General features: G+C 31.5%; 1 protein-coding gene across 1 annotated transcript; it reads left to right on the forward strand.

The window, feature by feature from the left end:
* Positions 1-5,029: 5,029 nt before the first annotated feature.
* Positions 5,030-12,573, forward strand: LOC148176587 (cytochrome P450 4g1-like). Its single transcript, XM_088035147.1, has 14 exons — positions 5,030-5,053; positions 5,483-5,611; positions 5,668-5,800; positions 5,849-5,971; positions 6,032-6,097; positions 6,163-6,258; positions 11,238-11,306; positions 11,354-11,423; positions 11,485-11,611; positions 11,657-11,687; positions 11,736-11,908; positions 11,955-12,117; positions 12,166-12,345; positions 12,392-12,573. The coding sequence occupies exons 1-14, from the start codon at positions 5,030-5,032 to the stop codon at positions 12,556-12,558; spliced, it is 1,551 nt and encodes a 516-aa protein (XP_087891273.1). The 3' UTR covers positions 12,559-12,573.
* Positions 12,574-23,727: the final 11,154 nt, after the last annotated feature.

Raw genomic sequence — 23,727 nt, forward strand, 5'->3', positions numbered from 1 at the left:
TTTTGCCTCATTCGAGTATCGAACTTATTTTTGAAGAATCATTGTCTACAGCGGTGTCTGATATTAGTGTTAAAATCTTTGCACAAAAGTTGGGTACATTCTGTATAAAACTCGTTTATAAAGTTATTATGATACTCACCTTTATAAAACCTGCAGCGTTTTATAAACTTAGAATCGTCCCTTAAAATGTGCCTTATGAAACTCAGTGTTTTAATATACTTTTATGAATTTGCACCAGCATTTTAATTATTTTGGTACACTTGCTTAACTAATATGATGACGTTAAGACGTAGACGAGCAAAAAAAAATTCATTAGCAACTTATTTAGCAAATTATTGTTGAAAATAAATGAATGGTGTTATGCAACAAAAACCCAACCTTCTCAATTTTTAAAATAAATATGTATGCCTTTTCGCCTTAATCAGAGTAAAAGTGTCAGACTCATCCGGAGCAAATAGATTAAATAAGGTGCTGCATCAGTCTTATTGTAATTCTTTTCTATAAAATCAGTAAAATTGAAGTTTGAATGTTTATTATCTTTGTTTTTAGACGATCGTACCTGTTGTCTTTGTTACGTAACACTATTCAATTATAAACATGTACCACATTTTAGTTTTCTTTATTAGTTCTTAAAATGAACGAAATCAATCAGTCAATTTTATTCTGGATCATCATTACTTTGTGTCTATATAGCCTAAAACTTCTTTGGACACGGCGATGGCTTTACTATTATTCCTGGGTCCTACCGGGACCTCTTTCATTGCCTTTTATTGGAAGTCCCGTTCTTCTGTTCCCCGGAGAGAAAGGTAACTTTTAAAAACTAAATTGCAGTAATAAGCTTTTTTCTAGGACCTCTAGAAGTTCTGTTCAAATTGTCGGACCGATACCGCTCAGTCTTTAGAGTTTGGATTGGGCCCCAAATGAACATCTTTACCATAAAAGCGAACGAAGCGGAGTATTTACTTAATAATTATCTGCATAAAGAAAATATTCTAATTTATGAATACATTGACAGTTTTTTAACTTCGTTATTAACAATAAACTGTAATTTGAGCTTCTCTTAGAATAGTTTCTGATGGTAAGTTTTTAGTTAATAAATGGCAACAACGCAGAAAAAACTTGAATCGAAGTTTTAACCAAAAAATCTTAAATTCGTACTTTGAAAATCAAGTAAAAGTGGTCAATAAAATGACGACGGAATTGGAATTCCGGTGTGGAAAATCAAACGATTTGTTTTTCCCTCTTTGGACCACATCGCTCGATATGATTTATGGTAACAATTTTCAACATTTAGGTACAGTTTGGTTATATTTTTACTTAGAAACGATCGGAGCCGTGGATGTGGCAACACTCTCAGAAGAAAATGCAAAGTTTGTACCATTCATTGCCAGGTAAAAAGTGTTGAAAAGTTAAATCCTACATATTCTCGAATCAGTTTGGTTTCAAGTTAATAACTCTAGCTACTGTTGTTGTAGAATCGAAGAACTGTTAGTCGAACGTTTACTCAATCCTCTGTATTATTTTAATTGGATTTGGAAATTAAGCTCAAAATCCAAACATCTAAATTATACAAAGAATCTTTTCAAGCTTCGGATAAGAGAAGTATGTGAGGAATACGAGGGATAATCAATCAAATTCTTCTTTTAGGTAATACAACGTCGTCTGATATCTTCTTCTGTTTCAACAGGTCTTTATTTTCAGTCTTAAGAAGATCAATTCTTAAACTGTGTTTTAGGTGAAACTAAAAAGTACTTAAAAAATGACTTTATCGGTCGTGCCTTAACTGGAAATTACAACACAGAGGAACTTGAAGACGAAGTTCTATTTCTTTTTATTGCAGGAAGCGAAACTTCAGCTCTTGTCGTAGGAAATGTTCTTTTAGTTCTAAGCATTTATCCAGAAGTTCAGGTTTGTCCAGTTCTCTTTAGTACCTATTAGCTCTGTTTTTGCGTTCAGATGAAATTGTACGAAGAACAGAAGACTATTTTTGGCGACAGAGAACTCACTCTAGAGGACCTTAACAATTTAGACTACTTGGAACGAGTTATTAAGGAAACCATGAGACTCCTTCCTCCACTTCCATTCGTATCGCGCTACATGGACAAAACTGTATCAATCGGTAAACTGTTTAATTTTATTAACGAAGAAGAAATTCAAACTGTTTTAGATGGTCAAGTTTATCCAGAAGGAAGTGCTGCTGTTATTTCACTCAGGGATATTCACAGAAATCCAGAATACTGGGCCGATCCTTCCAAATTTGATCCAGACAGGTTTTTGCCAGAAGAGGTTCAAAAGAGACCACGATGTGCATATTTGCCGTTTAGTTTCGGTCCTAGAAACTGCATTGGTAACGTTATGAAGTGTTAAAATTTGTCTTGAAAAAGTCGTTGCAGGTTTGAAATATGCGATGATGAGCACTAAAATTCTATTGTTAAAAATAATTCACAATTTTGAAGTACTTCCAGGTCAGTACAAGTCGTTGGGTGAAATTGAGATGGTTTTTCATGTTATTGAGAAACCTAAGAATGGCTACCGGATTTTGTTGAGAAGAAGATAAATCATTCCTTAAATTGTATTATCATGTTTGAATTTAATAAATGATGGTGATGGGTAAAATATCTTCTCTCCCTCGCTATATAAGTGGCTATTTGAGTCATTAAATCCTCTGCTTATATTATTTAGAAAATTTGAAAATAACAGAGGATCCAAGACGGATCCTTGCGAAACACCTGAAAGCTTTATTTTAGAAAATATTTAATAATACATAGTAAAAGGTTTGTATCGACTTTTGTTAGATTTCCAACCTATAAATCTGCGAAAAACTCTCAAAACTCCAAAAAAATGAAACAAATTTTTAACTGCAGTTGCTAAAAATTAACTAATCATTTTTTCATAAACGCAATTAAAAAATAAAATTCGAATTTAGTAAATGATAGTAAAATAAAAAAAAAATTATCACTGTAAAGGTCTTCAATGGACCTTTCAAAAAAAATGCCATGTCCTATACCTATCTTTAAGAATTAAAAGGGTCAATTTCACCCCTCATAGAGAGTTGAGTGCAAAAAGTTGTACTTGCGTGTGTTGTGTGTCCTCTCCCAACTAAAATTGACCTGTCTCAGCATTTTTTGAAATTCCACCAGTAAGTGCCTCAAAACGCCTCTGTTTCGTAAGGTGATCGAAGTTAAATTAATTTTAGTTGTCTTAAGTGCTCCATTATTGCAGGACCCCATTCAACTCTTTTTCTTGACAGTTTAACAGGATTCGTTTTTATAAAAAAAAATTGAGACAAAGCGGTTTATGAAGCGTAAAAAGTGTTAAATGAACATCCAAAAACGTCAAATGTTAGAGCTTGGTCAACTGTAAGCAAATTTTCAAATTCTTATCATTAAAATTAAAGACGATTTTAGAGGTGGTCACAAGTGTTGCTAAACTCTGTTTAAGAGAGTATTTAAAAAAAAAGTTTCAGACGTGCTGGACTTGTTCTATGTTGAATGTCTTCAAATTCAGAGCAATCGAATTGAAAAAAAATATTAAAAAACGGTCGCAAACGTGTTTTTTTAATTTTGAATTAAATTATATTGTAGATAAAAATATAAAAGCATTGATTAATAAACGGTTGACGGAATAGTTTAATAATAAAAATGTTATAACCCGCGGACGCACTAACTATTAACGAACAAGTTGGATAATGAAAGCAAAACACAAAGGTAGCGTGTGCCTTTAGAAATCGAGACTATTAATGGCTCATTAACAAACGAGTTAGATACAAAACTTTTCCGTCGAATGCTTATTGATACTGAAAGACAAATGAAAAATTTATTTCTTGGCATTTAATAGACAGACAAAAAAATTAAAAGGTGGCTCAGAGGTGAGAACTTTTATCTCTGAAACTAAAAGTCAATCAATGTGGAATCAATTATGGCTGGTCCGGTCCTGACTAAAAACACCTATTAGATGGTTTACATGTATGTTAAGTCGATTAGTAGTTTTTTCGAATTTGCCGCTTTAATAGGTCCATTAGAGTACTCAATTTGGAGTCGTTTGTAGGTATCTATATGAGAACTCAAAGTAGGAAATTTTGTTTTTTAAGAATTGACAGAACTAATTAGTCACCTGTTTCCTATCAAGTTTTTGGTCAATTTGGATTTTACGATTCGTGTTTAATAAATTGCTTTGTAAATAAAAAATGTATTAATATAATTGAATTGTCCTTTGCGGCCAACAATAATTGTACCTAAATACAATAGATGTGAATATTGGCTGTGAGGTTAGGTTACGTTATGTCAAAATCCAGTGACAGTGAAACTCAATAAATGTCAAATTTTAAATTAAATTTGAAAATCAAGTGGCAAGTCGTGGTTACAAAACGATTACCAATCGTGTAACACGAAAACTCTTAGAATTGGAAAATTTAAATTGTTTATTAAAAAAAACGTGCAAATTCGAAAAAATAGTATAAAGGACTTGTTTTATAATAGCATTGGTGCACTCGTCTCATACAAAACTCGTTTTGTACACCGGGAACTCGTGCACCAAATTGGCCATTATAAAACACGTTCTTTAATATACTATTAATTTGCTATGACTAGCACTTGTTCTTTAATTTTGCAGTCATCAACAACATCAAAATCAGAATTGTTGTCTTTAAAAGCCTTTTTCTTTGGGTCACGAGCTCTGGGACATCTTGTTTACTATTACAGCTTTTATTTCAAATTTCGTTTCAAAAGTGAAACTAGCATACAAGTTGTCACATCAGCTTCATTTTTTAACAATGTTAACTAATTTTTTATTTCGACAAAAATTATACTGTAATGAGCCATTTCGACGATTTTTTGTGACTTTTTATTTCGACACGATTTTGGGAACACAATGAATATTATCAAAAAAAAATTTAAAGTTTATTCTAATATGATTTTTAAACCTTGCATAAAGTCGTAATATAGAAATCTACACTTGTTATGGTCGGTTTCTGAAAGATATCCCTATTAGTTCTATAACTATCAGATACATAAAGTTGTTGAATCCATAAATGAGGAAAGCGTTTCTGAAAGCTGTGAGTACCTAACTTATCGTACTGATACTTATGCGCTTGTTAAGCAGTTACGCTATAGTGCAATAGGTGGTGCTAGTATTTTCCGGCTCTAAATTCTTGGCGCTAAAGTGAAATGTTGAATGTGTTCACCTTCTGTTGAATGCCCATTTTGTCGAAAGAACAATAAAGTAATAAACCTTGCACCGACGGAAGGTTTCGTGAATGAAACTTTCCCGTTTTCAGTTCATTTTAAAGCTATTGTTGTCTGTTGTCAGTAGTTATCAGAGTAATGAGGATGGAAAATAAAATCACCAAAAGTAAAACTTTTAAACAACGGTCAAAAAACTTTTTAGAACGGGAAAAACACTTGTTGTTTGATATTGTGGCAAAAGACTATTTGAGTTTTATCGAAAATAAAAAACGGACGGTGTGAATGTTGCAAAAAAACAGGAAGCGTGGCAGGAAATTGCCCGAAAATATAATAGCCAAGCCGAAACGGGACCTCGGTGTTCAAAACAACTTCACGCTCTCTATGACACGTTAAAAAAATCAACAAGGAGCAATATTAACAATGATAAGGTAAGAGTTAGTGTTTTTAAATGGAGCTTCACACATTAATAAATACTTGCTTTTAGAAAAATTTTTACAAAACAGGCGGCGATACTTTTGTTCCAAAAAGTGGAATTCTAGATGAAAAAATTGCGACCATACTAAAGGCACAATTCACACCATTGCAGAATCCCTTCGATTCGAGTTCCAGTTATGAAGGTAAAATAATAAATTTGTTGAAACGTGAAATTTTAGGATGTGTTTCAGATGCTATACGTCGCAATCGAGTTCTACCTATACAATGTGAACAGCAAGAAGCCGGTTCGGAGTTAGAAAAGGATATGATGGATTCAAGACCCAATTGTTTTCAAACAGAAACAAACAACTATGGTACTGATGAAGATAAGATTTATTTATTTATTTTCACATTTACCAAACATTGTTTTTCAGAACAGAGCATCCAAACTCTGGAACAATTCGAGGATACACCAATGAATCTATCGCCACCAATTAATGGTAATTAAAAAGGTTACGAATAAAATATGTAAAAGACTAATAATAAAACTATGTTGTATTTACAGATAATGTGGAATATCAGACGGTTGAAAACCATAGTAATTTCTTGTGTCATGATTCGCCTATTAGTACTAAGGTTGAAAACACCCCAGCTCGGCAACGTACTTCAAAAATGTCTGAAAAGAAGAAATGCATCAACATTCTCACAAACCGTTTAGTAAAAAGAAAAAATTTCAAGGATCAGAAGGATGACGAATTAATTGCGAAAAAAAAATTTTAGACCTAGAAGAAAAAATTAAATTGAAACAACTAGAAATATTAAACCAACAGTTTGATCATAATGTGAAGATTTTTGAAATGGAATTAGCAATTAAGAGAAAACAGTTGGAACAAAATGATGTAAAATAAGTTGATACAATTTTAATAGATATACAGGCCTATTCACGTAACTGCACGACCTGAAATATCAAAAAATGCAACCAACAATACATTTCCAGTGTTGACTTGGGTTTTCTAAATTAAAATTTCAAAAATACAATCAAAGATGCTTTATATCAACCAGTGGTGTCATAAAGATTTGTCAATTTTTGCAAACTAAACTTAATACTCCTAGTTATCATAGTCTTCGCGAAAATGTATTCTAACGACGAAAAAACTGACATGATGATGCTGTAGCGGCTGCAGATTCATATGCACAAAGATATCCTGACCGTACTGCACACCCAACAGACAAAATTTTCCGAAAATTGGAAAAAGATTTAAGAGAAAACTGGCCCCAACAGAAACGAGTTAGAACTAGAACAGCCACAGGTATGAAGAATGAAGTTGCAGTTCTTCAAGATGTTACAGAAAATCCGCACGTCAGTCAAAATTTTGTGGCACGTCAAGTTGAAACCAGTCTGTCTTCAGTTTCAAGAATTATTTTCGCTAACAAATTTGAATTTATACCATTATATCATGTAGGTTTAAGAGCTGTAGAAAACCTGGAAGATTTAAAAGGAAAGATTACGGCAGCCTGTAGATCGGTAACACCAGAAATTTTGGAACGTGTGCGGCGATGTTTTATGAATAGAATGCAGCATTTTCAACACTTGTTACGATGATTTGTTTCCAATTTTTGTTAAATTTGTTAGTGTTACATACATTTGACTTCCAGTTTTGTTATCTTAATAAATCGTTGAACAATAAATGTCAGTGTGATGATTTTTTTAAATGTCAAGCATCAACCATGCGATTTTATATATTTCAATTTACTAAAAGCGATGGTTGCTTTGAAAATGTATAATGGGTTGCATTTTTTGAAATTACAGGTCGTACAGTTATGTGAATAGCCCTGTATTATCATAATGTATTGTTTTTTTTATTTAACAATGTGTTATTCACCTAAAAACTGTATTGATTAGCCCTCTTCTTTTTGCATTACCACCTGCATTATCAGCGACATTTATCTCTTGTTCAACTTGTTCATTGAGTTCTATACCCTCAAAATCATGAGGTTCATTTTGGTATACTGCGATGTTGTGCAAAACAGCTGTGGCAATTATTATTGATAACGTAGTTTCAAGTTTTGTTCGCAAACCTAAGCTCAAACAAGCAAAGCGTCTTTTCCAAACACCAAAACAGCGTTCGATACAATTTCGCGTTTAAATATGAGCTGTGTTGTAATTGTGTTCCTATGGTGTAGTTGGATTTAACACAGGAGTCAGCAAAAATTCTGTGCATGCATAGGCGCTATCACTTAATAAGAAACCAGGTAAGAATTCTCTGTTTTCACTTCTGGCACATAAAAGTGATGCATTCCACATTGTACTGTCATGTGTAGATCCAGGCCATCTGGCATCAATATCCCGTAATCAAGTTAAAAAATCATATGAATAATGTATTACTGGTTACATTTAAAGTTAAAGTCGATTATAAATAGCAAACCTGAAACAGTTTAGTGTGCTTTCAATGTGTTGTTATTGCAGAATTTTATTGTAGTTGTAATTCAAATGAAACAAAAAAATGCAGACCTACGTTCCCATTATTTTATATCTCAAAGACAACTAGAATTTTTTAAATCATATAATTATTGCCCATGGTTTCTATTGCAGCAAACACTTTTTTGCCGCTAGAACTAGACTTATTCAAGGAGACTTGACTCTTATTAGTTATTAATGGTTAAAGGTTGGAATAATTTATTGAGAAATATAGGAAGGTAACTAAGTAACGTGTTGCAAGTAAACTTTGCCAAAATCCAAAATCAAACAGTAAAACTAAATTTATGATTAAAAAAAATCCACAAAATCCTTCAAAGATACAAAATGGTCCACGATGAGTTTTTAATGTGATAAAAACGCGTTTGTCCTTAAATCTTCTTAAAATTGAAAATAAAAACTGGAAAATTTCTAATATATGCAGTTATTACGAAAATGATTTAAATTGCTAACTATTTTTACATAAACGTATATTTTTCATATTTCCCCTTTTTTTCTCAATAGTATTTAATTTAATTTAAAACACCTGTATAACTAATTATGCGGCCGTAATTACGTCGATTAGCATAAACTGGAAATAAGTATAAGTTTGTTTACCAAGTTATAATGGGCCCGTTTAGCATATTTCAAATTAATAAAAAAAACTGTATGTTCCGATAGCAAAAGGTAATCTAAAGGCCTCCTGAAATTTTAAAAACCATTCATCAATTAGATCCAGAGTTATACGGCTGTGAATTTTGAAAGTTCTGAATATGTCGTGTGACGTCACACCACGGTTGCTTCAGCGCGGACAGTGGGCAATTCGCATGGTTCTGGGTAAACGAAAATCATAGCACCTAAACGGCTTAAGATAATTGGTAGAAATTTTTAGAGTTAATGTTTTTTAACTTGCTTTATTTAATTATGCAAAAAAAATATTTTTATCTTAAAGTATAAGAACAAAAATAAATAAAAATACAAATACAATTTTTGTAACTTTGTAATTTTTTGTAATTTTCTTAATTTCTTATCAAAAATTCTCTAAAAAACATTAAAAAAATAGTTAATCTGTATACGGAATGGTCCAACGTGATTTTCTCAAAAACTACAAATGATGGGAATTTGAAATTTTGGGTATAAAAATATGCCTATAAAACTAATCGAGTGAGAGTATCCATATTTTGGGAATACACGCACAGTGAGGCGGCGGCGGAAAAAATTTAACATTTTATGAATTATAAAATTGCGGTATAATAAACACCGATTTTTGGATTTTCTATGTCTAAAGTTGAGAAACCGTAAATCTGTCACTAAATTTTGTCACTCAGGAATTTGTTTTTAAAATTATTTACCAAAATCTATATTTGATATATGCCATTTAGTATACCCAATACATGTATACATTGATTTATAAAATATTTTTATTTATTTCACTATAAATCCTCATTCTTTCATGATTGTCGTTTTTTTTTGACCTACAAAAAAGCTCCGGTTTCCTTCGTTTTTGGACTAATCAATTCCTGTTCTAAATAATACTATGTACAAATCGTCGAATTTAGGATGAAGATTATGGAAAAAACAGTATCATAGGAGCAAAGTTTGGAGCCTGCAAGTTCATTTCCTCAACTTTCATAAATTCGGCAGCGTGCTGATATGACATTATCACTTTTTATACAAGCTCGTCTGATCAAATACCGGTATGAAGTCATCCGAAACGGTGCTAAAAATATTGGATGCCCGATATTTCCGAGCTACAAGAAAATTATATTGCCGAAAAAAAGTGCTATTTTTGTAATGCACTATCACAGATACTTGGGCAAGTTTGAAACAAAAATGATAGAAGTATTATGTAATGTACCTATGTACTTATTTACGACTTCACCTGTGCCGTTAAGAATGACTAAAGTTTTTTCAATTGTGGCCAGACTACGTCTTTTTTGAAAAGCTTTTTGAAGCTTTGACCTATGTGTTGCATATCTGCATTTTTGACAGTCAAATATTATGTGGTAAAACGCCGGGTTTCATTATGATTTTACCACTTTTCGTTTTTAAGAACATATAATTTTCAATATCTTCTTCTGACTGCATTAAGAAAATGTGACAATAGTCTACTACCTTTATTTGAAACAAAATCACTTTGCCGCATAGCTCGTTAACAAGTTATTCTTGTTTTTTCATTTTGAAGAAGACTGATAAATTGTGTAGCAGGTGCTATTACCGATGTGTTTCTAGTTACATTGGGAAACTACATATCTTTCGTATGGCATTTTTTAAATTCACAATATAATGCAAAATACGCTAGGCTCTCGGATATTTAAAACAACAGTAATTTGGAATCAGTAATACTGAAATGTCTCAAATCTGACATCAGCATGGAGTGCGCCGAGTACCGTGGTGTGACGTCACGGCTAGCCACGCCCCGTTTCCCAAATCTACACTTTTGGGATTTTTTTTAAGGGTGAAAGAATTGCTGAAAAAATTTAATTTTTTGAGAATCGGTTATTTACGCAAAGTACTTTCAAATTATGAAATAAAAAAAAAACGCTGAACGGGCCCATTGAAATTACGTTATAAATACGGACTACATTCTGGTTTTCTTTACTAGTTCTAAAAATGAATGAAATCATTTCGTCAATTTTATTGTGGATTCTTATTTCTCTGTCTGTCTTTTGCGTAAAACTTCTTTGGACACGGCGATGGCTTTACTACTATTCATGGGTTTTACCAGGACCTCTTTCATTGCCTTTTATTGGAAGTCCCGTTCTTGTGTTCCCCGGAAATAAAGGTAACTTTGGTGTGAACTAAATTGCAGTAAAAATTTCTTTTTAAGGACCTCTTGAAGTGATATTCAAATTGTCGGACCGATATCGCTCAGTCTTCAGACTTTGGATTGGGCCCCAATTGAACATCTTTACCATAAAAGCAAACGAAGCGGAGTATTTACTTAATAATTGTCTGCATAAAGAAAATATTCTATTTTATCAATACTTTGATGATTTGGTAACTTCATTATTAACAACAAATTGTAATTTGAACTTCTCTTGAGACAATTTCTGATGGTAAGTTTTCAGTCCATAAATGGCAACCACGCAGGAAAAACTTGAATCCGAGTTTTAATCAAAAAATCTTAAATTCGTACTTTGAGAGTGAAGTGAAAGTGGCCAATAAAATGGCGAAGGAATAAGAACTTCAATGTGGAAAATCAAACGATTTATTTTTTTTTCTTTGGACCACCACGCTCGATCTGATTTTTGGTAACAATTGCCAATATTTAGGTGCAATTTAATTATTTTTTACTTAGAAACGATTGGAGCTGCAGATGTGGCTACACTCCCAGTCAAAAATGCAAAGTTTCTACCAATTATTGTTAGGTGAACAAATCCTTTATACTCAGAAATCAGTCTGAAGCTGATGACTCTACTGTTGTTGTAGGTGTGAAGAAGTATTTATCGAGCGCTTATTTAATGTTCTGTATTATTTTGATTTGTTTTGGAAAATTAGCTTGAAATCCAATAATATAACGCATGTGAAGAATCTCGCCAAACCTCAGATCAGAGAAGTATGTGTGGAATCCGAGAAGTAATCACTCAAGTTTTTCTTTCAGGTAATTCGACAACGTCAGATATCTTCTGCAGGTCTGTGTGGTGAGTTTTCTGAAGATCAATTTTTTAACTAATTTTTAGATAAAACTGAGGATTATTTAAAAAATGACTTTATCGGTCGTGTTTTGAAAGGCGATTACAATACTGAGGAACTTGAAGACGAAGTCACATTTCTCTTTGGTGCTGGAAGCGAAACTTCAGCTCTTGTCATAGCAAATGTCCTTTTAGTTCTGAGCATTTATCCAGAAGTTCAGGTTTGGACAGTTCTTTTTAGTGGTTATTTGCTCATTTTGCTTCCAGACAAAACTGTACGAAGAGCAAAAGACTGTTTTGAACGACAGAGAACTCACTCTCGAGGACCTCAACAACTTAGATTACTTGGAACGAGTTATTAAAGAAACCATAAGACTCTTGCCTCCAGTTCCATTCATATCGCGCTACGTAAACAAAACTGTATCAATAGGTAAACTGTTCAATTTGATCAACAAAGAATAGATTCGAACGATTTTAGATGGTCAAGTTTATCCAGAAGGAAGCGCTGCAGTCATTTCAGTCCGCGACATTCACAGAAATCCAGAATACTGGTCTGATCCTTCCAGATTTGATCCAGACAGATTTTTACCAGAAGAAGTTCAAAAGAGACCACGATGTGCCTATTTGCCTTTTAGTGTCGGACCTAGAAACTGCATTGGTACCAATATTAAATGTTAAAATTCGCCTTGAAGGAGTTGTTGCAGGTTTGAAATATGCGATGATGAGCACTAAAGTTTTGTTGGCAAAAATAATACAAAATTTCGAAGTTCTTCCAGGTCAGTACAAGTCGTTGGATGAAATTGAAATGGTTTTTCATGTTATTCAGAAACCTCTAAATGGTTACCGAATCTTGTTAAGAAAATGGTATTGACAAATTTGAATATAATAATAATAAATTATGGTGGTGATCATAAGCTCATTTCCTATTTTGACATTGGTTAAAAAACATAAGACTAATGAGAATTTTCTAGAAACAATTTGATGGTACAAAAATTTCTGAATTTAAACAGTATTGATCAAAAAAATCCAAAGATTTCGAATCTAAGTCATTTAGATAAAAAGGTTATTCGTCTAAAAAAGACGAAAATTTCGAATTTGATACTTAGCCATATTAAAAGAAAAGAATTCTTGTAAATCAAAAAACTTTTTAATTTGTATAATATATTCATTCAAAATGTAAGAAAAATATACACACATACAGCGCGATGCAAATAACTTAACTAGTTTAACTTTTGTATTTTCAAAAAATATAAACTAAAAATTTCATTTTGGCTACAAAACCACTTGTCACTGGAGTCCAGGTCAAGGTTAATAATGCATGCAGACTTTACACGTGTTTACTATTTTGTTATTAATAAAGCAAATGTTGGAAAAACCTGTATAATTTAATTTTTTTATTAATTGAACATTTTTTAAGATGTTTTTATGAATTTTTAAATAATATCCTCATTTTTACTTATACCGGGTGATAAAAAATAAAATCCAACATAACTAATTCAAATTCTTTTTAAGCTACTTATGTGTTCAATCTTCGATGAACAATAGTATAATTTATAATTTTTCAATAATTTAATTTTTTTTGTGAAAGTCAATGTTAACGTAAATTTAATTTTTATCTGAAATAAGTCAATGTAAAAAGATTCTATTACGACATTTCCTGTTAAGAAGTTCAATCACTAAATGAAATTGCAAGTTATAAAGGATCAAAGGCATCAACAGGAAAAGAATCAGCAAATTCTCCAAAGCCGTCAGCGACAACCAAACAATCAAACCGTCAGCAATCATCAATAGCGCATTAGCTTTAGCTTTAGATTCATCAATTTTTAGAGTCACTGGTTAGTTATTAATTATTATTATGTATATATTTGAGTAAATTTAGAAAAATAGAGCGTATTAATAATCAAGTGGTTACGCTGTCACTCTGCCCAACCACAGAAGTAGATAATTAAATACATGCCCTTCATGGTATAATGAAATCTAAGGTATGATATTGCGCATCTACGGAGTGGGGAGTGACGTCACTCGGAGAGTACTTAGGCTGCATCGTTAGTTCGGATGTAAGGCACGTGTTTGTCTTATTGGAATCTGTATTTATCCTGTTACCAGCTTTTCACGATTTTCAAATTTTCTGTATTATATCTTTAAGTTAATTCGTTAATAAAATAATAATACTCCCTCTGTCCGGAAATAAGTGTCCGATTTTGATTTTTCTTTTGAATTAAAGTTTTGTTAAGAAAGATTTGAAGACAGCTATCACTGTCAGTTACATCCATATTTAATGTGACAGTACGTGCAGTTTTGCTAGTTGTTGAGTTTTTCTATCCGTAATAAATAATTAATTTGTTCGTCATTTGAACTGAAAAATTGAAACACCGGTTTGAAGAAAATATGGAAACTGCAAACGAAAATTTAAGGAATTTGACGAAGAAAGAGCCTAATTTGTCTAAACACAACCAATAAGGTGTGTATCAGTACCTTTTACAAGAAAACAAAAAGGTTGTTCTGAAGTACATTTTAATCAAGAATCCTAAAAATTCAATTGTTCAATGATTTTCTATTAGCAGTGTGTTTATAAGTCGGGAAACTATGCTGAAAAGAATATCAAATTTTTTAGATTTCCCAAAGACAGTGTGACAAGACAATTGTGGGTGATTTCGTGTTGTCGGTTTGATTTTTGAATTTAGAAAATGCCAGAATATGTTCAAAACATTTCTGTGCCGAGGACTATGAGAGAAACTTAATATATGAACTGTAAAATTATTTACCAAAGAAGGGAAGAAAGTTAAAAGACGAAGCTGTTCCTTCTTTATTTCTTTCTAAAGGAAAATCACGCAAACCTTCAACAGCACGGGAAGAAAAAGCGTGCAAAAGAGATCAAGCCAAATTTGTGAAAAACATAATTGAAACGGAGTAAGTTGGTAACTCATCGCTAATAATTTTCTTACATTACTTTAATTTTTTTTTATTTATGCAAAATATGAGGCCATTATTTGCTGAAAATTAGTAATTAATCAAACAATTTTTCTTTGGTTGTATTCTTTATTGATTTTTCAGTTTTCTTTAATCAAATTTTTATAGGGAACCTAAGATCGACAATAACACGACGGCAACGTTTATTGACAATGTGCCTTCAACTTTAAAATCTATCGGGTAAATTAACACTTTCACCTAATAAGGAAAATCAGTTTTTTTTCAGAAATCATTTTTGTGTTTGCATGTTTTTGCATGTTGTCAAATAATCAAATAAACTTTACTTTTTGTTTCAATAGCGTAAACACAGACTTCGAAAATGACTTGACAGCAAAAGTAGATTTACTTAAAAGCGAAAATGAATAACTTTAAAAAAAAATTTAGAATGAATAAATTCAATTCAGTTTTAAAAGAAAGAAGAGATAAGATAAAAAAGAAGAGGAAATTTGTGAAAATTATTAATTAATTTTGAATTAAGTTTGTTTTTGTAGCTTCTGATTTCTTTTTTCTAACTTGATAACACTTTTTTCGAAACTTAATTTATTGTTTTTTTTATCTTTGAAATGAGGGTAAAGAAGTACAGCATGGCTTCAAAATTTCTACAGATTAAAAGGAGTATGATATGTTATGTTGACAATTTTAATTTTAAAAATACGTAATTTGAAATTTTTTTCGCATTATGGTTTTGAGGAGTTGCAAACAATACCATAATTACATCAAAACAAAAATATTTTATTTCTATATCTGAAAAAATAACACCCTTGATTAGTCATTCCATTATTCTAAACTGACATATCTACGCTCGTATGCTTAATAATATGTTTAGAACCTCATTTCAAGAAAATATTCACAAGCGACAATTATTTAGACTGTCCTGATTCATAAATCTATAAACCTTCACTTGTTTTAACTGCCTTCATTCAGCATTAAAATGGAAAACGAATTTTAAATTGTTCCTTAATTAAATCGATGTTATGTAAAACATTGTTTTTAATAATATTATTTAATAACACGAATATAACACTTTTTTTCCTGCTTTTATTAAGCACCGTACAGTGGCAATTCTTCCAACTGCTACTCTCCGAGTGACGTCACTGCGCGAGCTGGACGCGTTCGGGTTGCCTGAGTATCATATCTTAGAAATCTTTATATCATGCATGCCCTTTAAGGGTCTACGCTACGCTATACCCGGTATATGGCTTACGATTTTTCGTTTTTGAAGCGCATTTTGGACTTTGAAAAATCGCTCGACCTCTATATGTATGCGTCTCAGGTAGAGCTATGGAGGTGACATCTTCGAATTTTGAAAAAATGAAAAATTTGACTTTAATTAATTAAAAACTGAAATTCCCATTTTTCGTTTTTAAGGAATATAAAGCAACCTACGAAGTTAAAAAAAATACCAACATGTGGAGAATTAAAACCTCTATGGAGGTGACATTTTTGTTTTTGTCATTATGCTATAATTTTGAAGTTATTAATAAAAAAACAAATCAAAAATAGGCAACCAACAGTACAACTAACGCAAATTATCTTATTTAAATCTCATGATTTACGACCGCTCACTAGGGGGTCACTGACGTTCCGCCCAATTGTAATAAACTGCTGTCGGGTAAAAGTAGGTAAAGACCCAACTGATCGCTCTCGGCAACAAACATCGAAGGTACTTGTAGCAAGTGTATTGAGAAATAATATTTTTAAACTGTAATATAATTCACTGTTTTCCACATCACCCTTGGGGTACACAGAGACGGCGCGTTTTTTTTTAAATGCTCTCCCCAATAGGCCTACTGCACTCTTTTGACTCTAACTATAAAACTACTTTATTTTAGAAATGACAATCCGGACATTTGAACGAACATAATTTATAAGTCTTTCTTTAAAATTGTTTTTTAAAAATTTATATACAAAAGTATGATCACTATTAAAATTCAATGCTGCCGCATAACATCTCCCTTGGTAAGACCCGGCAAGAGAAAAGTTAATTCGTTTCCCACCTACAAATTTATTAACGACAGAATTGAAACATTCCACTATGTTATTAGCCACGTCGTAATGTAAACTAACTGACAAATTCGCGACTCTATTTAATGCAGGTAAAAATATATCGTAGAGAGAACTATTTTTAAAATTATTATACTCAATCAAATTTGTGGTATTTCCAACTTTATTACAAAAATAAGTTGCGCATTCACTGTGATCACCGAATATATGAGCAGGTCCATTATGAATGTCTCGTTTTAAATTTTCGATTTTTTCTGAGAATGGCAAATTTTCATTTTTTCTTTATCTAATCGCACTTACTACAGCTGTTCTAAATTTAAGTATATTTGTTCGCAAAAATTTTCTAACTTGAAGGACTGTTCTGGGAATTTTTGAAATTTTGCGCAATTTTGTACAATAATTTCTTAAAACATGATTTCTACACTCAATTTTTTGAATAAAATATGTTGGTCCATATGGTCCATATACTTGAATTTTCTTATACACACTACTGTCTCCATCACCGATAATAAATTTAAATCTTAAATTATGCATCTGAACAGACTTTTTAAAAGCCTCTAAAATAACACCTGCCTCCATTGATGTGGATGATTTTTTCCAATTTGCAAAACATTTATGGCGGGGCACTGATTTCTTATCAGTCTTGAATCGTTTACAAAACTTGCATAATTTATTTTTAACAGCCACATATAAAATGTTTTTGGTTCTCGCACCGATTACACATCCAACTCCCGATAAAGCATTATAATTAGACTTATAAGAACGCTTGGACCATGCTCCATCAACAATTACAGTAATAAAAGGTACTCCATCAGCATCAATATCACCTAATTCCACCGCTAATTTACTTTCTTCTTGTCCAGCAGATAGCATTTCATCAATAGCCAATGTTTGCGTTTTTTCAAAAACTGTTCTTTCCGTGTTAACGTATTTTTTAGAACTCATTTGTGGAATATCTAAAGCGGCACAAAATTCAGTTAATTGCGCATGACCCCCACCTACAGCAACATTTCCGCAAACAATAGATTCATTAATTTCACATCTAGCATTTTCTGGTTCTGAACTGAAAGTATCTACAATTCTACACATGTTACACTTATACGTAAATATACTTTTTAAACCTATTCGTTTTTCCGCAATTATATCAAAGTTCTGAAAATTGCAATTAAATTGATCGTGTTTTAAATTTTTTATAGTATTAAACAAATGATTTATATCTACAATTCTACGACCACTGAGAGAAAAATTTGTATTATTGGAAACATTTTCTATTTCAAAGACATCGTCCGATAACTCTGACTCAAAACCGCTATTTACATTTTCACTTTTGGAACTCTTTCTAACATTTTTCCATAACCGCTTCGCAATTTGCTTTCTACTTTTTCGTTTAACTGATGTGCTTACATGATTTATTGAACCGTTCGCCATTGTAAAATAAAAAAATAGTTTTTTGCATAATAACATTAAACGACAATTTTGCTTTTCCTGTGTGGTTCTGACTTAAAAAATATTAACCAATATAGAAACTATGATAATTTAAAATGTTAAAATTGTTAAAAATGAATTAGGGAACTATTTTTATTGATTATCGGGATGTATTATTATGAAGAATAATTTTTAAATCACAGAAAACAACAAAGTAAAAAAGGCCCAAAAACTCATGTGTCAGGTAAAAGGTTTGGTTAAAAAAAATTAAATGCGTTTTTCTCAAATAAAAATAATAAAATAATAAGTAATTTTAAACTTTTCCCGGCGACCAGTGAGGAAAAATTTCGGACTACATTTACGAAAATTACATTTTTCAATTAAAAAACATTCTGCCATTACGTACTATGGAAACTGGAAATTTGCGGATTTTATACATACATTTTCCATTAAGGGGATATCAAACAAATTTCAGTATAGGGCAAATTCAATGTATTTTTCCAAACACGATTACTCGAAAACTATTTGAGTAAATTGCTTTCTGTTTTTTGCATATGAATCTGTTCAACGTGCACTATGTTGAATGCTATATATAATTTTTGTAAAATGATTCTTTAATGACTTTTTGATTAATTAAATACGTAAACTTGGCTGAAAGCAAAATAATTTTTAGCATTCCACATGCGTAGATTAATTTTACATAATGTCGACTAAACAGATTTTTTTTAAAGTTAATAGTTTTTGAGAAATCGTGTTTGGAAAATTTCATATTCGAAACATGTTATCCTTGTTTAGCAGTAGCATCTCTTTTCTCTGTACCAGAGAGGTCTGGTAGGTAGAAATGCGGGTACCATAAATCAATTTTGTAGCTGAAGGGATAGTTTACAACTGAAACTTTTCCATAAACACACAAAATCTTAAATTTGCTTGAAACAAAATTTTTCTCTTTTATATATTCAAACTGAACGTAGCTTTGAGGATAATCATTTCAAAATTTTGAACTTTATATCTGATGAATTAGGATTTTAAATTGTTTTAGAATAGTTTTAGGTGATAAATATTTGTCTTTATCTTTATTTTTTAAGGGGATCTCGAACAAATTTGAATATAAGGCAAATTCAATGTATTTTTCCAAACACGATTACTCGAAAACTATTTGAGTAAATTGGTTTCTGTTTTTTGCATATAAATCTGTTCAACGTGCATTATGTTAAATGCTATATACAATTTTTGTAAAGTGAATATTTAATGACTTTTTGATTAATTAAATACGAAAACTTGGCTGAAAGCGAAATAATTTTTAGCATTCCACATGCGTAAACTTTTCAAAATTCACACATACGTATTTTGAGAACAACCAGACAGTAATATAACGTCTTGTTGTCAAAATTATGACTGGGGTGGTGTAAAGTCTGAAAAAATTTTCGTAATTTAAAGGTTTTAAAAAATAGATCAATCACTAAAGCAACAGAATATAATTATTATACATATATAATTTAATTATTTATAATTATGTTCACTATTTTTTGTTACATTCACAAAAATCTTGGACAAAATTCGAAGATCCCAGTGCATCCATTAATTCTTCAATTTTTGCAATTACACAAATCCCACCTTTTCGGGAAAAATTTAATTTATTTATGAAGATAAACATTAAATAATAATAATGAGATATTGTAATTATTAAGTTTCACGGGTGTAATTTGTAAAATATCGGACTCTACTATCAAAGTATTTAAGATTTACTGGCATGGGCAATAATAATTTGGCCATCAGTGCAGTCAAAACTATTAGCTATTGTCCTGACCGCAAGATGATGGTAATAATAGTCTAAACCACTCGGGCTGGGATTTTAAGAAGTAGTTTTTATTTATGGTTTTATTACCGTAGTAAGCGGACTGACCATGGGTAACTCACTAAAAGAGTGCCGTCTACAAATAATGAGGGTTGAAGGGAGATGCTGCATTTAACGTTTGGATGTTTAAAATGTTTCATATAATTTTTCCTTTACGCAGAATTTTGAAGCAGAATTTACCGTTACAGTTTGTTAGATATCCCCTTAATTGAAAAAAAAAATTACGCCCGTAAAATTTTTACCCACAAGAACTAGAAATTTCACGGGCTCAAAACGCAGAGAAACTCAAATCCGGATATTTTAACTCATCTTTGGCCCAACATGAATTTATTGTTCCAACCGCTGGGTTTCTTAGGAAATGTGCAGGTCAAGCGACCGTTTCCATAAAGTTTATGATCCCCTCATTACCAAATCCTCGGTAATCCCTTTTGGCAGCTGTCAATCAAAGGTGTTGTTAAAGTTGCATACTTTTCAAACAGAAATTTTCGGGCAGGCTCGTAGACCCTTAAGGCGAGTGCCAAGACTCGTCGCTGGTCAGAATTCGAGCTGAGCTGTCACATCGGGAAGGTTGTCAAGCGGTACCTCTGTTTACAACACCCCTTACTGTGCTATCGTAAAGTGATTGTAAAATGATAAATGCTTATTTTGCCTCTGTCTGGTAGAAATACTTCTTCATGGGTAAAATAAAATGAATCAAAAAAATGTATTTTAATATTGTAAGTACATTAGTACGTTGTTCAAAAATTAATTTAACTAGTCAAATAATAAATAGATTAAAGCATTATTTAATATTAGAATGCCAAACAGAAATTTTCTAAAAAAAACTAAACTTATCTGTTTTATGTTTAATTTTATTTGTTTTCAAATAGATACGTATTTGGTATGAAGGTATACTCAAAAGATATAAAATACATAGTATAATAATGTGCATAATATGTACATGTTAGTAAGTATTTATAAGAAAAGTGGTATTTACATAATAGGTACTTATTTACAATATTGACAATTAACTAATACATAGGTAATACAAACTCAATGACGGCGGATCGGAATAGACAATCTTTGTTTCCTAGAGTCAATTAATTCCAGCAACATGTGATCAAAATAAAACTTAATCAATTTTGGTTCCATTTTTTTTTCCAAAAAGTTGTGTCTTCATAAATATATTCATATTTCATATCACTTTCTTGTCCAAACCAAACACCCAGAATACACATTTTTTTTCGTGTTATTCTTAACTGCCCTTGGATTTGGTAATACCAATTATGATTTGAATTTACAATGTATGTTCCATTTTTTTTCTAGTTACCAGAAGTCAACCTTTTTATTCTCCCAAAAAAAATTTATATTGTTCTCAAAGGAACAAGATTTAGTGGGTTTTTCAGTAAAAGTTGAACCGGCCGGCGGCAAAATGAAAGAAATTGTCATCACCTAGTAAAACTCCGGTCAGTTTCTTAGATAAACTCTAATCCAATATTGCAAACATCAGGTAAATTGCATCCGGTCAGGTCGCTCCATAGAGTCATACCATTCAAAACAATTTTGTTTCATTCAACATTTTTTATTCATTGATGAACTTTTAAATTCTAGTGAAATAAGAAAAAAATAAACATAAATAATAAAATATGTAATAAGAAAAATAATAATAAATTACTATTTTATTAAATTTCATTTTCTAAATTTTACGTCCAACACCGTGAAATAGTCGAGAAATTAATTCGTGTGTCATTGAAAGACTTTAGTTGAAAACATGACTATAAATTAAATGAATTTTCATACTACATAGTTGTTTCTATAATTCCATACATCAAGCATTATGAAACTTCGATGTGCTTGTACTTATTAGCACTTCTAATTGTAACCATTTTATTATCCTCTGTGCGAAACAAGCAGGTAAAAATTTTAGAAGAAATCCCTTGATTTACAACTTCCAAAGCTGGTCAAGAAACCGCAAATGAGGGTTCGGTTATAAATCACCCTACTCGTAAATTATCTGCAAAGCTCAGAGCTTCGATTGAAAAATTTTTAGTTTATCTCACTCATAACTAGACCAATTTTAATGATATCGATTTAAATTTAGCGGGAAAGTGATTTTGAAAGTATTCTTTACTAATTCTAAGTTTAAAAATTCACAAAAATCGGACATAAACTTCTATTCGTAAAACTACCCCTAAATTATCGAATTTTCAAGTCCTTTAACTTTTAAATTAAATGTTTTTTCCAATGTTTGATTCTTAGTTTTAGAAGAAAATATGAATACAAGCAGTTGAGAATAAGAACGAAACTGATACATGAAAAAATAAGCGAAATATTTAGACGATACTTTACATGGGATTCTCCATAAGAAAAATGTCTTGGCACTCGCCTTAACAAGTGTTCGAAGTGACCACCACCAACTTCAATACAAAGCCTTACTCTTCTTAATAAATTGTTCCTGGCATTTACGAACAATTGTTGTGTTACTTCAGCCATCGCCTGTTGAATCCTATGTCGCTAAATGTCAACATTTTCTACTGGCACACGGCAAACACAGTTTTAAACGTGACTTCACAAAAAATCGAAAGGCGTGCTAAGATATTGGACCTTCGCCTCCTATCCAGCGATTTGGATATTGTTCATTTAAAAATTCTCTAAGCAAAATGGATTGGTGCTTCATCATGCTGATACCAGTGATTTGCCAACGTATCTAACGGCATATTATCTAACAAGTCCGGTAAATTTTCTTGTAAAAAATTAACAATAAATATTTGCATTCAAACGAGGCGGAAATTTGAAAGGTCCAATCTCAAATTTATTTTTTTTGTTAGGCAACCGATAATACAATTTAATTATACAGGGTCTGGCAACACTTGTGTCTACCCTTAAAATCGTCTTTAATTTTAAAGATAAAATTTTGAAATTTTGCATACTCTCAATAGTTGACAAAGCTCTAGAAGCCGACGCAAAAATTTGTTTTAATCACTTATAGTTTTGGCGTCGCGACGCCTTAAAAATATATTTTTTAGCTAATTGTGAAGGTTTGTGAAATCAACCCCTAATTTAATTTTTTTTCAATTTAAATGTGTTAAAAATATGTCAGTTGATATTTTAGATGTAATGTAAATTGTATTCAAAATGTAAGGAAAAAATGCTGTTTTATCAAGTTAGTTTCCAATTTCATTACGTCAAAATTGGGAACTACGATTACACCGGTCTGTCAACATCTTGTGTCACAAATGATATTTATCCTTTGGTTCGTTTTAGATGGTAACAAAAGTCTTATGTGGTCGAATTGTCGCTTTGTCGATGTTAATTAACGATTTCTGGTGTCTATAAACTGCAACATGCCCGAGTTAATCAAAATTCACCTTCATATGAGTGAATGAAGTGACTTGTGAAATTTTGGTGTAAACGTAGTTTGTCACTGCACCGTCAAAATGTTGAAAACTAACTTGATAAAACTGCGTCTTTTTCGCAAATTTTAAGCACAATTTGCATTAAATTTAAAACAAAAACTCAAATATTTGTGTCACAGTTATGATGAAAAAAATTTGAATTCGAGAATATTTCGGCAAAAACTCAAAAATCGCTAAAATTATACTATTATAAACCGTGATAAAAAAAAATTGCGTTAGTTTCTGCAGCTTTGTCAACTATGAACGTATGCAAATTCTCAAGATTTTATCTTTAAAATTAAAGACGATTTTAGGGGTGGACACAAGTGTTGCCGGACCCTGTATTTACCAAAGCGTCACCAAGAATTCCAGCCCATAGATTTATAATACATCGGTTCTGGTAATTATTTAC

This window comes from Gnatocerus cornutus, chromosome 4 (assembly GCF_029298725.1).
Source record: "Gnatocerus cornutus isolate USDA-ARS CGAHR chromosome 4, icGnaCorn1.1, whole genome shotgun sequence".
Taxonomy (NCBI): Eukaryota; Metazoa; Arthropoda; class Insecta; order Coleoptera; family Tenebrionidae; genus Gnatocerus; species Gnatocerus cornutus.

Coding starts and splice junctions, on each gene's coding strand:
- LOC148176587 (XM_088035147.1), top strand. CDS start 5,030: ATGAGGAAAGCGTTTCTGAAAGCT. Junction 5,972..6,031: donor AACAGAAACAAACAACTATG/GTACTGATGAAG, acceptor ATTGTTTTTCAG/AACAGAGCATCCAAACTCTG. Junction 11,307..11,353: donor CACGCTCGATCTGATTTTTG/GTAACAATTGCC, acceptor TTTTTTACTTAG/AAACGATTGGAGCTGCAGAT.